The sequence below is a fragment of the Saccostrea echinata genome, unplaced genomic scaffold (assembly GCF_033153115.1).
Source record: "Saccostrea echinata isolate AGI-Se365-2 ecotype Australia unplaced genomic scaffold, CSIRO_AGI_Sech_v1 ptg000022l, whole genome shotgun sequence".
Classification (NCBI taxonomy): domain Eukaryota; kingdom Metazoa; phylum Mollusca; class Bivalvia; order Ostreida; family Ostreidae; genus Saccostrea; species Saccostrea echinata.
In genome coordinates this window covers 2,838,751-2,852,310 of record NW_026889771.1, presented here as the reverse complement: position 1 = coordinate 2,852,310, position 13,560 = coordinate 2,838,751, and the positions used below count along the sequence as shown (strand labels likewise).

The 13,560-nt window shown below is 30.0% G+C and overlaps 1 protein-coding gene across 1 annotated transcript; it reads left to right on the top strand.

Moving 5' to 3' along the window:
* Nucleotides 1–423: 423 nt before the first annotated feature.
* Nucleotides 424–12,508, top strand: LOC133190635 (uncharacterized). Its single transcript, XM_061326325.1, has 12 exons — nt 424–508; nt 770–1,033; nt 1,660–1,783; nt 2,028–2,209; nt 2,567–2,709; nt 7,625–7,820; nt 8,752–8,846; nt 9,343–9,544; nt 10,519–10,667; nt 10,880–11,057; nt 12,003–12,167; nt 12,324–12,508. The coding sequence occupies exons 1-12, from the start codon at nt 424–426 to the stop codon at nt 12,506–12,508; spliced, it is 1,968 nt and encodes a 655-aa protein (XP_061182309.1).
* The last annotated feature ends 1,052 nt before the right edge of the window (nt 12,509–13,560 follow it).

Genomic DNA, 13,560 nt, shown 5'->3' with positions numbered 1-13,560 from the left:
GAACCTTTGACGATTTTAATTGCTACGGGTCCAGATCCATCCTTATCAAAGTCTTAAATATTAAATTTAACAGATTGAGTTTTTATTTCACTGTTCACAAGAAAAAGACATTGATCAAAAACATATATAAACAGTAATATCATAGTTTTTATTAAAAATAAAATTTTAAAATTAAACCTACCCCTGTGATTTATATGGACAACACTCTTATATTACGAATTCGCTTTACAAAATTTAACATCAATATACATATATAATGAATAGCAAAGACTATAGCATAAAACATTCATTAGCACTCAGGAATTTATTACAATGGTGTTCAACTATATTAATTTTCAGTGAGATGAAATTAGCTGTATCCGGTTGCGGTGGTAGTGACGGTTAAAGAGCAAACATTTTAGCGAAAGCTTAAAAGCGATAAGGATGAACTGCTATATGATCTACATAACTTTAGGGTTATTTGGCCCTACTATATTTCAAGAGACTCCAATCTCAGAATTTTTTGGAGGTAGGTAACAATTTTATTATGAGTGTATTTCTTTTTCAATGATATGATAAATAGATCATTTAATTAATAAAATAAATATAAAACTATTTATAATTGTATTTTGTAATTTCCTTTGAAACATTTTTATTCTCTTTGAATTCAGATTTTATTATTTCTGGAAATGTTATTTTACACACGTTTATATTCTCTTAATTAAAAGCTTTAAAGGAAAAATGATAATTACTTTGGTTTAATTCAATATCCTTCATTTCCTTTTTAAAGAGATAACGCCATCTAGAAGCAAAATTGTTTTGAATGGAACATTGGAATTAAACTGCACCATAAATGCTGGAATGAATATATCATCATTGTATTGGGAAACACCTGAAGGAAAAGCCCCGCGCAAAAATACGCTCATTATAGGCAACAATATACTTCAGTTGAGAAAAAAGGTCACTAACGTATCGGAAGAGGGCACTTACCTTTGTAGAAGTACTAGTGAAAAGCAAATGTCAAGGAGTCCACGCACGAACGTTTTTGTAGAGTGTAAGTGGTAAATAAATTAAAATATCAACAGAATTACGAGATAAAAAATATTTTTATTAAACTTAAGTTAGAAGCCTAGAAGAAGGTTACAGTTTGTGGTAATCAATAAAATGCTAATACAACTTATAAAAATCTGCGCATCAAGTTTAATTTGAGTGCACATTATGGGGATTTAGACACACACATGTATGTTTTTTTCAAAGGCATGTCACTCGAAAGTGTATTGTTGTGAATGAGCTTCTTGTTCCTACATGTTTCTAGTATGATATCTCTGGAGACATTTTAAATTTTTCAAATCCTTACTACACCTTACATACATTCATTTTTCAAGTAAACAGGAAATGACGTATGTTTTCATATTTAATAAACTACCTACATGCATTGTATAATGAAGGGTCTTTATTTAGTGTAAAGCTTCTACACTTGCACCTACGTGTGTCATGGAATGGAAGTTTCAGCATTGTAAATAAATGATATCAACTCAAGTAATTTCCAAAATTATCATTATTGCATGTTTGAAATTTACTACAAATGTTTTGTAAAATCTGCAAAAATTATTTTTATGTCGTTAAGTTAAACGAGAATAAATGAGGAAAGAAACACGTTTTTATTTTTTTTCAATATAGATGAAGCTGTACGTAACGTATCTAACTTTACCTGCATGCTAGTTAAAGACAAAGACGAACTGCAGTGCAGGTGGAAGTTAGGGACATATAATCATGAAGAATGTTTGAGTATCATGGCTTCTGTGTAAGTTTCTCAGTCATATCAATCATTCTTCTCAAAGAACTTATATCCAGTATATGTTTTCAAATATTGTTTTGCATAATAGGTACATTTCTATAAAAAGTAAAAATCTTAAGAATCTTAAAATTATTTTTACTAATGGAGCTTGAAATTGATTTATTTTTAAGAAACGTATCATTCTCCGCTCTCTTTTTCAATTTCTCCTTTACAGTACTTCAGATTTAATAAAGGTGTTTAAATTTCACAGGTCGTTCGATTACGGTTACCATTTCCTAGACTGTCCTGAAAAATCTCCACAAGAGAGCTGCACTTGGAGTCAGAATGACGGAGACATATATGCCAGTACAATATATATCAACTTGACAATCACTAACACGAAATTCAAGTTCACAAAGTCATTTTTCTTTCACTTCAGGAATAAAAAAATACGTAAGTATATGAGACGAACAGCCTTACTGTACACATTTGCTTAAAAATAAATGACAATTGCTCTCATTAGTACTAGATTAAGCTCAGGATAACTGTATACTTGTTGAATTTTCACTTATTACAAAATTTGACTTTTGGTTTAGCGCAAGGAGAATAATTGTAGATATTGCAAGATACATATGAAGAAAAAACTTTTTCTTTTTTTTTTTTAAATCTTTAAGGATTTCCATTGTAGAGTTCAAACTTGTTTTATATTCATTTGTCTCAAGAACAAACAGAATCAAGTCGTTAAAACCCTTTTAGAAAGACAAAATTGAATTTAGTATAAACATAATTATATAATTTTACTTTCTTAAGTGCAACTTGGGCCACCAACAGACATTACCTCTAGAGTAACATCTTCCTGCACCTGTGTCAATCTTTCCTGGAGCACCGGAGAACGATTCATAGTTACTACAACAAAGATTTATCTCAACTCTAAGTGGGATGCCATTCCAAGGGCAAGTTTACTTTTTATTTGTCAATATACAAAATAAAGATCGTACTATTTGTAATTAGAGATATACTACCTAATTCAATATCTATACAATCTATATAATGTTTATTTTGTGGAGGACTCAGGGTTCAAATTACATTTTATCAGACATAACTACATAAGGATCAGATGAAAAATGTTTCATAATAACCAGGACTATTTAGGAAATATCAATAGGAGGACATTAAATCTGCGCTGGAAAAAAAATATTTGTATCTGCTTATTTCTCATTAATTTCCTATGCTAAAAACATCTAAATGTGTATACAGTGGACCTTCAGATATCCGGACGCTTCAGTTTCCGGACGATTTTTCATGGGAACGGAATTTTTTAACGTTATTTTGTCCCGTTTATCCGGAATTCCGCGTTCCGTATCCGGACGGTCTTTTATCACCACAAAATGAATTTTTACATTTCATTTTGGTTCATCTATCCGGACGGTATTTTTTTAATTGGTCTGTCAACTCTGCTAAAATTTCTTGATCAGAGTATTACACTGGCCCGGTTGTTTGTTTTAAAAGATCAACTGCGACCTGTTATCAATGACTTGCGGCGAGGTTTATTATAGGTCGATAGGTGCACGAGACTCTCGCTTCTTTAACATATAATTGATACGTATTAATTAAGTACAATAATTTTATAAGTCTATAATTTTTCGTAGTCGGCAAATATATTTCTTTTACTGTTAGAATACCGTCGTAACATGGTTTTATATATTGCTTCTTATAGACATGACATCGGATTTTTTTTATGCACAGTTTTTTGTGCGCAGAACGGATTATGTGATTTATTGACATTTATAAAATCACTTTCATTACTACACAATCATTAATTAATACGATCTTGCTTGGGATGATTATGATTAGCATACGTATACATGTGCAGTTAATTTCACATTTAATGATATTGCATTGATGGTCATTCATATTAAATAAGACTCTACCGACAGCTTTTTCTCTATCAGCTCTACAGACACTTGGCTAGTTGATTCATGAGACACTGGGAAGTAGAAATAATTAATGTTTTCACATAAACAACATTTCATCTAATGACAATGTACTTTTTTATTTAATTTAAAGAAGTACTGAGTACTAATGTATATTAAAGTATTAATTTAAACAATAAAACAAATGTACCATTGCCAATGCTATGAGACACAATACAGCTAAAATCAAGGCAATTCAGGTATCCGGACGCTTCACATATCCGGACAAATTGAGTAGGAACCACAGCGTCCGGATAAATGAGGCTCCACTGTATATCAGGCATAAGAAAAGAAGAATTTTGTATTTTTAAAAAATGTTCTTTGTAGTACTGGTTTGCTTCCTTTTTTGCATGAATTACAGTCTGACTGCAATAAGGCATGTTGTGTTTAACTGGTTTTAAGAAAACCTTTTTTAAATGAGCATCCATCTCGCTAGAAAGCCTTTCACATATTTTAATAAGTTGTTTGAGAAAGGTCCGATCTTCCATTAGTGTCTTTATTTGGGTTTGAATCAGGCGGTTACAGGGCAACATTGATATATAAACTAAATAAAAACCTTTTTGCTGGAAATACTGAACAAGCACACATGGTATTAACATCTTTTATCATTTCCTGAAGAGTGCAAGAGAATTAATATTATCAAAAGAAACGCATTTTCTACTTTCGCGAGATTGGAAAATTATCCCGATTGAAACTCAGTTTCAAATGTTTGAGCATTTTGAAAAATGAGGACTTAGAAAAAAAAAACCTAACATGCTAACGGTTAAAGACCTCAAGTTGGAATGTTACTCAATTCAACAAACGTTTCATTAAAACCTAATTCACAACAAACTAGTGAAATTAAAGTTGTTATTGTTGGAAGAGGATCAAGTGAAAAATTTAGGGTAATTTATTATTCATTAATATAAAAACACCAAAATGAAATTGTAAAATTCATCATATTTCTAGTTTGTTGAGTAAATATACATTTATTTCCATATCTTTGTTTGCTCTGTTTTTAAGTAACAATGTATTTATTTTCAAAATTTGTATTTTATTACTTCACAAAAGCATGTTTGTTTGTGTAGTTTTTTTTTTTTTTAATTTTTTATTTAATTTTAGCTTTCACAAGTGTACAAAGCAAACTTGTTATATATAAAAATATATAAACACACCCACCCATCCTCACACACAACACACACACCACACACACAGAGACATATATATATATATATATATATATATATATATATATATATATATATATATATATATATATATATATATATATATATATATATATATATATATATATATATATACAATGAATTTGTTAATACTTTTGTTCTTCTTACAACAGTACAAAATTTACTTGTAATTGTGAAAGTTAATTTTGAATGAAGAAAAGAAAGAAAGGGGAGGGTCAGCAGTGGTAGAGAGATTTATATATAAATATTGACAATCAAATAACAACTAAATATTCCATTACAGTTCATCATAAAAATAGATAAGATTTTTCAAAGTGCATCACACATTTTTTGCCAATGTCTTTCATATTCCATATATCTACAGCAACAAAACCTTTTCTATAAAAGTTCTGCCTATGATCCTCTTTATTAGAATATCAATATTTTTAACACTTTTATATTAACTAGGAAAAACAAACTGTTTTACAATAAGTTTTATCAAGTTTTGTAATTTACATATATTCTTGTTTTCATATTTACCAAAAAGTATAGCTAGTCTGTCAATACTCCAACGAATATCTAACTTTTCCAAAATCCATTCTTCAATGCTACACCATAATTCTTTTACTTTGAAACATTCAACAAATAAGTGATCAATTGTTTCTATGCCACTTGAACAAAAAGTACATGCTGGTGAATCAATCAACTTCAATCTAAAAAATTAAAAATTTGTTGGGATAATTCTGTGTAATATTTGAAATTGAAGCCAGTGAAATTTAGATTCCTGAGTAATTTTGAAAGGAAGTTCAAATATTTTATTCCAATCTGCTTCACCAAAGAAAACATTGTTTTCCTTCCATTTTAAAAGAGAACTGATTGGCTTTCTCTTTTTATTGATAAATATGCTAAACATATCCTTACACCCTTTATTGTTTCTATAGAATATAAAAATAGAATTTGGAATATTTGGTCCAATAATCTTTAATCTTTTAATTTCATCCATTCTTGCATACTTCAATCTTTCTAATATAACTTTCTTAAGACCATTATATTCAACAAAATTTGTTTTCACTTTTGAATTTTCTATGGTATCAAAACTTTAAAAAATGGCCATCATGATCAAAAAGGTCATTTAAAAAGACAAAGCCTTCATCAAAATAGCATTTCCAGAAAAAAGATTTCCGTTAATCATTATGTGTGGGTTAATCCATATGTATTCTGATAACATCTGTCTGGTTTCTTGGTGTATATTTATAAGTCCATTAAGACCATTATATTCAACAAAAATTGTTTTCACTTTTGAATTTTCTATGGTATCAAAACTTTAAAAATTGCCATCATGATCAAAAAGGTCATTTAAAAAGACAAAGCCTTCATCAAATAGCATTTCCAGAAAAAAGATTTCCGTTAATCATTATGTGTGGGTTAATCCATATGTGTTCTGATAACACCTGTCTGGTTTCTTGGTGTATATTTATAAGTCTTACCCAGGAATTAAGGACCTCTTTCCAAAAATCATTTGTTAATTTCTTTGTTAAATTTAGAATGTAATCTGAGCTCCTTATCCACAGGCTTTCAATGTCTGTTTTTAGTTCAACTAGTTTTTTTTAGTAGTATGTACTCAGGATCAGAACATGTAGATTTAAAATAGATACTGAGTATATTTCTTATTTCAAAGGTGGAAATCGTATTCACCTTCATTGAATAATTGATAATAATTGCTGAGGGATTTGGAAAATTTTCACTTAATTGGTAGATGATGGCTTTCAATATGAAATTCTTAATCAGAATATTTTCCTCCACTTTAAATTAACAGTAAATTAAAAATCTTTCTTTTGGTTTTGATTCCATCTATCAAAATGTGATCTTCAACAAATTTTAGCCAAGCATTTATATTACATCTAATATCAATTTTACATTAAAATTAAAAAAGTTAATAGTAAAGCCAGCAATTGCTATTAAATTCATATGTTTTTGAATTTTTTGAATGGAATCAATAGCTATTTTTAAATTTCAAATGATACTAGTTAGGACCAATTGCTAGACGACAGCACTGGTAAACGATATAAATGGTACATTTCAAGAAAGTTTATGTATACCCTGCCTTGAAATTTTACAATATTTTGTCAAAATACCCATCAATGGTAAAAGTTATTTTTTTTTTTTATACTTGTCGTTCGGTCAAAAAGATTTTTTTTGAATAATTTACTTCCATATTGGAATCAATTTTATTTTCAAAATCATTTAGACTGAAAAAAAAATGTGATATGATTTAAAGTTAAGAAAAGTTTACACAAACACTAACAATGTACCCCTACATAAAAATCGTTTTCTTTTGAAATTAACTATGCTGTCAATGAATAAGATGAATTTAGAAATTTATTTGAAAATTAAGGATTATCTCCCTAATGTATAGCTCTGATCCTTCGACGTATTTGGATCCAGTTTTTGGCACTTTTTCAGCTCTTCAGACTATCTTATATAAATATTTTGGATTTCCGACGTTTTGGCATGAGCATCACTTGTGAAGAGACATAATTTGTCGAAATGCGCATCTGGTGCATCAAAATTGGTACTATATACATGAATCCGAAGCGTCATGAAAACCCTTGCTTAAATAGTTTCAATGACAACAAACCATAATTCTGTTTTCTCTCCTTGTGCTGCATGAAATTACATGTATTATAGGAATGAATTCATTCCAAGCTGTAAGTAAAATTAGGTAATAGTTATTGTTTAAACACGATTACATTATTGATAATAATTTGAACTATCTGCAGGTAAATGAGATAGACAGATTCAAAACAGCAATGATTTGTGGCCTTATTCCTGATTCTGTCTATAAGTTAGAGCTACAACAAAAACCGATTGAGGGTTTCCACTATAGTGATTTGACAACGGCTAAATTCAATACTTGTATTAAAGGTAAACCTGCTAAATATTTATGCAAACCAAGTTGTCTAATTGCTTTGTTAGTAAATTATGGGTCAATTGAGGTATTCAATGTGCATTTGGGGGGATATTTCAGTACAAATTTAACTTAGTTCATGCTTTTATAATGAGTTGATCTAATGATAAGAATAAACAAATTGTACTTAAAAAATATTTTGACAGAATCCTTTGAAATAGTCATTCATTATTAATTATAATAGTTATTTCCCCTTGAAAGTCTTTGAAATATTAATTGTTCGTAGATTTGCTTAGTAATCCATGTATTTTAAAACACCAATTGATAAAGAATATTTAAATGGATCTATCGATCATTTTTTAAAAATTCATTATTAATTTTTATGATTATGATTGCTCAAACGCCTCTATGTTAAATTGATTAGGTAATATGTATCTAATTGAAAAAAATATCTCTTGTTAGGGCTTTTTAACTTTGATCGATGAATCAGAATATTTACACATTTTTCCTGATTTTTTCTCGTTGATAAGCTTTTTACGCACTCGGAGCCCGTTTAACAAAAGAACTTACGACTAAGACCAAAATTTAATTCTGCTTATTACTTCCTATTTTTCATTGGTTTAATATGGTTTTAATCTTTTTAAAAAGTATTCAACAAGATATTTTTATGCTAGCAATTTCAAACAGAATCATTTATTTTGCAAAGTTGTACGATCAACTTAATAAGTTTTGGGTGTTAGTCGTAAGTTCCTTTGTAAAACGGGCCCCAGATACCTCGAAGTTCTGTAATTCTGGATATGATAGAGATAATTTACATTTGTATTACAATAGAGAAACTGATGGACGTTACTTACTGTAGATGACAAAAAAAGTGAATAACGTTTTTTTTTTTAAATAAATGTTTATAAACAAATTGATATTGCCTTCAGTGTTTAATTTTAATCACAGCTCCAACGAGTGGACCTAGGCTTTCATCCAGTGGTTATTTGTCTGCAAAGTGTGACAGTCCCTTGAAATGTCGCTCAGTAATGATATATTGGAAGGTATCGTGTTATACTCCATATCTTCCTGCATTGGAATATTATATATGATAGTTTTCAACAAAAAAGGGTAGTTTTATAAGAACTGAAGCTTTTATGACCTAAAATTCAGAAGAAAATGTTAAGTCGCTTGGCAAATATCTTTCCAAAGACCATTTACTTTGAAAAATCAAAACCCTCTGCTTAGATTAAGAAAGATTTCAATTAACAATCTTGTTAAATTGTTGATATTTTTAACTTTGTTCAAACATCAAACAAGTAATTAAACATTTTATTTATTTATTTTAAATGCAATAATGAAGACTGCCTCCCTCTGCTCTATTTTTATTGAATGAAAAAGAAATTGGTGTCTTAGAGTATCAATACTTAGGTCACTTACAGTCTCTAACTGTAATTTTTCATTGAATTGGAGTCAGTAAAAATAAAAAATATACACAAAGAAAAAAAAAGCAAATAGAGATCCGAAACAAATAAAATGGTAAGTAATACTTTGTTGTAGAAAATTCCAGAAATGTATCAGAATGGCGCAATACGCAATTATATCGTCAGCTTTGACGGATTGAAGAATCATACCTTTGGAGCGAGAAATTTCTCCGGAAGCGTGCTGGTGCCATGTGAAGGTCGTCACAATCTCAGTGTTACAGGTTGTAACCCTGCTGGTTGTTCCCCGCATTCATCTATCATTGTAAGGGATAATGAGGGTAAGAAGATAAGGATGAAACAGCAAGCATCTATAGTACTGATATACAGGACGATCTATTTCGTAGTTATTGAAGTATTTCTACAATAGAAAAAAATATACACAATTGAAAGTATATATAGAAATTCAGGGTTCTCCACATTTAAAAAATTAATCATCGAGGAAGCTTCGTGAAAACGAAATGTGATCAAAAGCACGAATGCGTGAGAGCTGTAGACTATCTAAGCTTCATTAATCAATGATTGATTTCACAAAACTTAACCATTGAAGAAAAATGAAATACCCCCCACCCCCCCCACCCCACCCCACCCCCCAAAAAAAAGAAAAAAAAGAAAAGAAAAAAGAAAAAAAAATAATGATAAAGCAAAAAAAAAAAAGAAAAAAAAAAGAAAAAGAAAAAAAAATAAAAATATAAAAAATGATTATATGTCTTACTTTACAAAAGTACTAAATGTATCAAAATTGAACCAAAACTGTAGGGGCATTTTCAATTTAAATAATTTCAAATATGTATTTTTTGTTTTGTTTTATTTTTGTCAATCTGTTATATTATATAGTGAACATTGGAATTCTCCGAAATTAACTCTCGAGATATTGATCATCAGCTGATTGACTCTCAAGTGTCACGCTTCACGGTGTATTCGCCGATCAACGGCTGTGTTTGTTTAGCACAGTCCGCTTTCTCTCGAGGTGCTTCCCAGTCGTGGTATAAACAACTACTTAGGTCTTTAATGATTGTCAGTACTGAAATGCTATAAAAATTTAGCTCGTTTAACCATGGCGCACATAAATTTAACCATGACCGGCCGCCATGGTAAAACCCCTTGTGGAGAACTTTGGAAATTTAAACTCAAGTTCCTTTATCTATGATCTCAAAATTTCTTCAATCCTGCTTTTATCGTGTTACCTGACTGTCCATTTAAATATATTGCGTTATTTTTCAATTTTTGATAATTTTGACGAAATAATATTCAGAGATAAACCCTCCAGACAAGTTGATAGTGGAGCAAGCTGGTGATGATAAAATGAGTTTGACTTGGTTTGGATCTTCGTTTGCATCTCAGAGTGTTTCAAAAATACATGTTATTTGGTGCAAAGGGGAGGCTGCTGTTCAAAAATGCCGGGTAGGAATATAAAAATATCAATCTGTCAGTACATGTACATTAATTATTTATTATTTTACATTAATGATTATTTATTTGATGTCCATATCTTTTAAAGAGTCTTCTGAAGAGTTAATAGAAAGTATTTCTTCCTACACAAAAATATTATCTTTAGCACATTTTATATTAAGTATTAACATTTCAAATTCGTTCGATTTCATTGTAATTTTCAGGGTGAAATAAATGTACTACCAAAAGACACCAGCCTTACCGGAAATCACGTGCTGGTTTCCAAAAGAGACATAAATGATTCGTTTGATGAAATCATTTTTGGTGTTGCCCTGTTGAATGGAGAAAATTTAAGTAGTGGTATTCGATGGCAGGAAACATGCAGATACACTAAAGACGCGGGTAAAACAACTACATGTATCTTAGAAAGTATTTAAATATATTGCGTTTGTTTCAATATTTGCTCCATATCAATTTATACAATTGTACTTTTTTCTTTTAAAGTTACATAATGAGTGAAAATCACGTGTTTCTTTTAAGAAAGTTGTATCACAAAACAAAAGATTTATGTGAAATATGAATATAGCGAAGCTTTGACAACTCAACTGCACTGTAAAGCAAGAAAAAAGCTGCAAAATGTAAGTGCCGGAAAAACAAATGTTGTATCTATGGCTTTGTTTTTTCGTCAATGTCCACAGTGTCAAGGTCACGGTTCCTTTATTTTTAGCGAGAAACTTGTAAACAACATTAAATTGGAGCAAGCAGAAGTGAGAAATAAGTTCTGATCATCTTCTTTGAAGATTGTATAAAAATTCTCGGTCATCCGACATTTATATCTATGGAATTGAAACCATGGTAAATTCTTCAACTTTCAGCGCATGCGTACAATAAAGATGAAGAAGTGAAGCAGTATTTTTGTTGGATTATACAAAGTTTTTTTTTTACTTTTATTTTTATCCATTAAACTAGATTTTTTAGGTTCTGAAACCTGTAATTTGCTGAAACCTAATACTTTCAAGAACCGAGCAAAAAAGTTGCATGTGTCGTGCATAAATTCTACTTATGTCGATTTTCGCGTTTTTCCGTCACGGTGTCACTTTAACTATGTATTTCATGAAGAAATCGCAAACATGAAACCTTAATTATCATAACTTGGTTTGCGCTAAATTCTAAGTTTCTGATCTTGTCTAAATTTGAAAATCTCATCTATTTTTTATGGAATATATTTTATGAAATTTCCTGGAACAAACCAATAACCATAAAGAAAAATAAAATATCAGGCATTTTGCACTTGCATATTTGGAAGCAGAAATCAATTGCATATTTATCCTTTTAATTTCATTACAGAGATGCCGAAGCCATCAGATATTAAACTACTTCCGCTTCCTCCAGATGACAGTCTTGCTGTGTCATGGTCTCGTATCAAATGCGATAGGACAAGCGCAAAAAATGCTTACGTTAATTCATACAGAATACAATATTGTCGGTTGAACAACCATGATAATTGTAAAGGTGAAAAAAAATATTGTAAATTCAAGGTGTAAAAGCTGGACTGCTGTTTTAATAAGATTGAACGTTTTTTATGCAGTATAAATTTTTACGAACAAATGATCAATCAATCAATTTTTGAACAAATGTAAAATTCAAAACCTTCCAATTCTTTTTCAGGGAACAAAGGCGAGGTCAGTCTATCTGCCGACGGTATGACACAGTATACAATCCAAGGTCTTGAGGCTGAAAAGAAATACGGCATATGGGTTGCTGCAGTATCTTTAAGGAAGAATATTTCATATAGTGATATGATCATTGGAATTCCAAAGAATAATGGCAAGAAATATCTTTTGAATTTATAGAACTTTATACACAGACCTTTGTTTTGTTTGTTTTGAATATATTTTGTTGAAACAATCTATAGGAGCGGAAACAAGTTCTGACAACTTACGAGTTCCTCTATTTAAACAGCAAACTATGCCCAAATAAAATTTTGTCGATACGGTATTATTCGGGTTACTAAAAATAGTATAATCTTTGAAATACCTTTCATATGCTATTCATTATCATTTTTACTCCTTTATCAACAAAAGTAGGTAGTTATCATACCAAGCTTTATAACTATGTATTTCGATTTTTTTTTTCAATGAAAGGTTGTCAAGGTGACTAGGAATAGAAACTTCTGTAAAAGTATCTCTTTATTAATATTTTGAATATCGATTCAACATATAATTAGCCAACACCAAGATACACAACTCTGTTTCTCGGTATGTAATAATTTTTGTGAACAAAATAGCCACGACACTTAAAAAAAGATACATTGATTTGTACAATACAATTCTACCTTTCCTAAAGGTTTGGTTTGATATCAATTAGAATTGTTAAAAAAAATGTTGAAGTCTACAATTTTTTGCCGCTTTTTCTTGCCCTATTATGAGAACAAACCAGTATATCTATACTGTGTAGTCTGGTTTATATAAAAATCCAGCAAAATATGTTTATTAACTCAGATAAGTTGAGGTATCGATATTAGTGACCGTTTTCTCAAAAGAGTTAACGAAACTGAACCACACCTTTTACTTGTATTAGTCAGTATGGGAAATTATTTCAAAATGCTCCTCATCCTGAAGGTTTTGGTTTCATTTCAATCATCATAACTCAAATATATTTTTGTGGGACAGGGAACAATCATATACATATCAGCGGAGGAGAATAAACTGTAATTCTAAGAAAAACTCAATTTCATCAATTCCTAAAGCAAAAATAGATTCATATTAAACAAAACAAAAACAAAAGAAAACAAACAAACAAACACACACCGTCACAGAAAAAAAACAAACACAAAAACAAGCGTAGTTTCTTAAATATCCCCTACTAAACTTTGTTGCTAACGTTCTCTCTCTCTCTCCTCAAC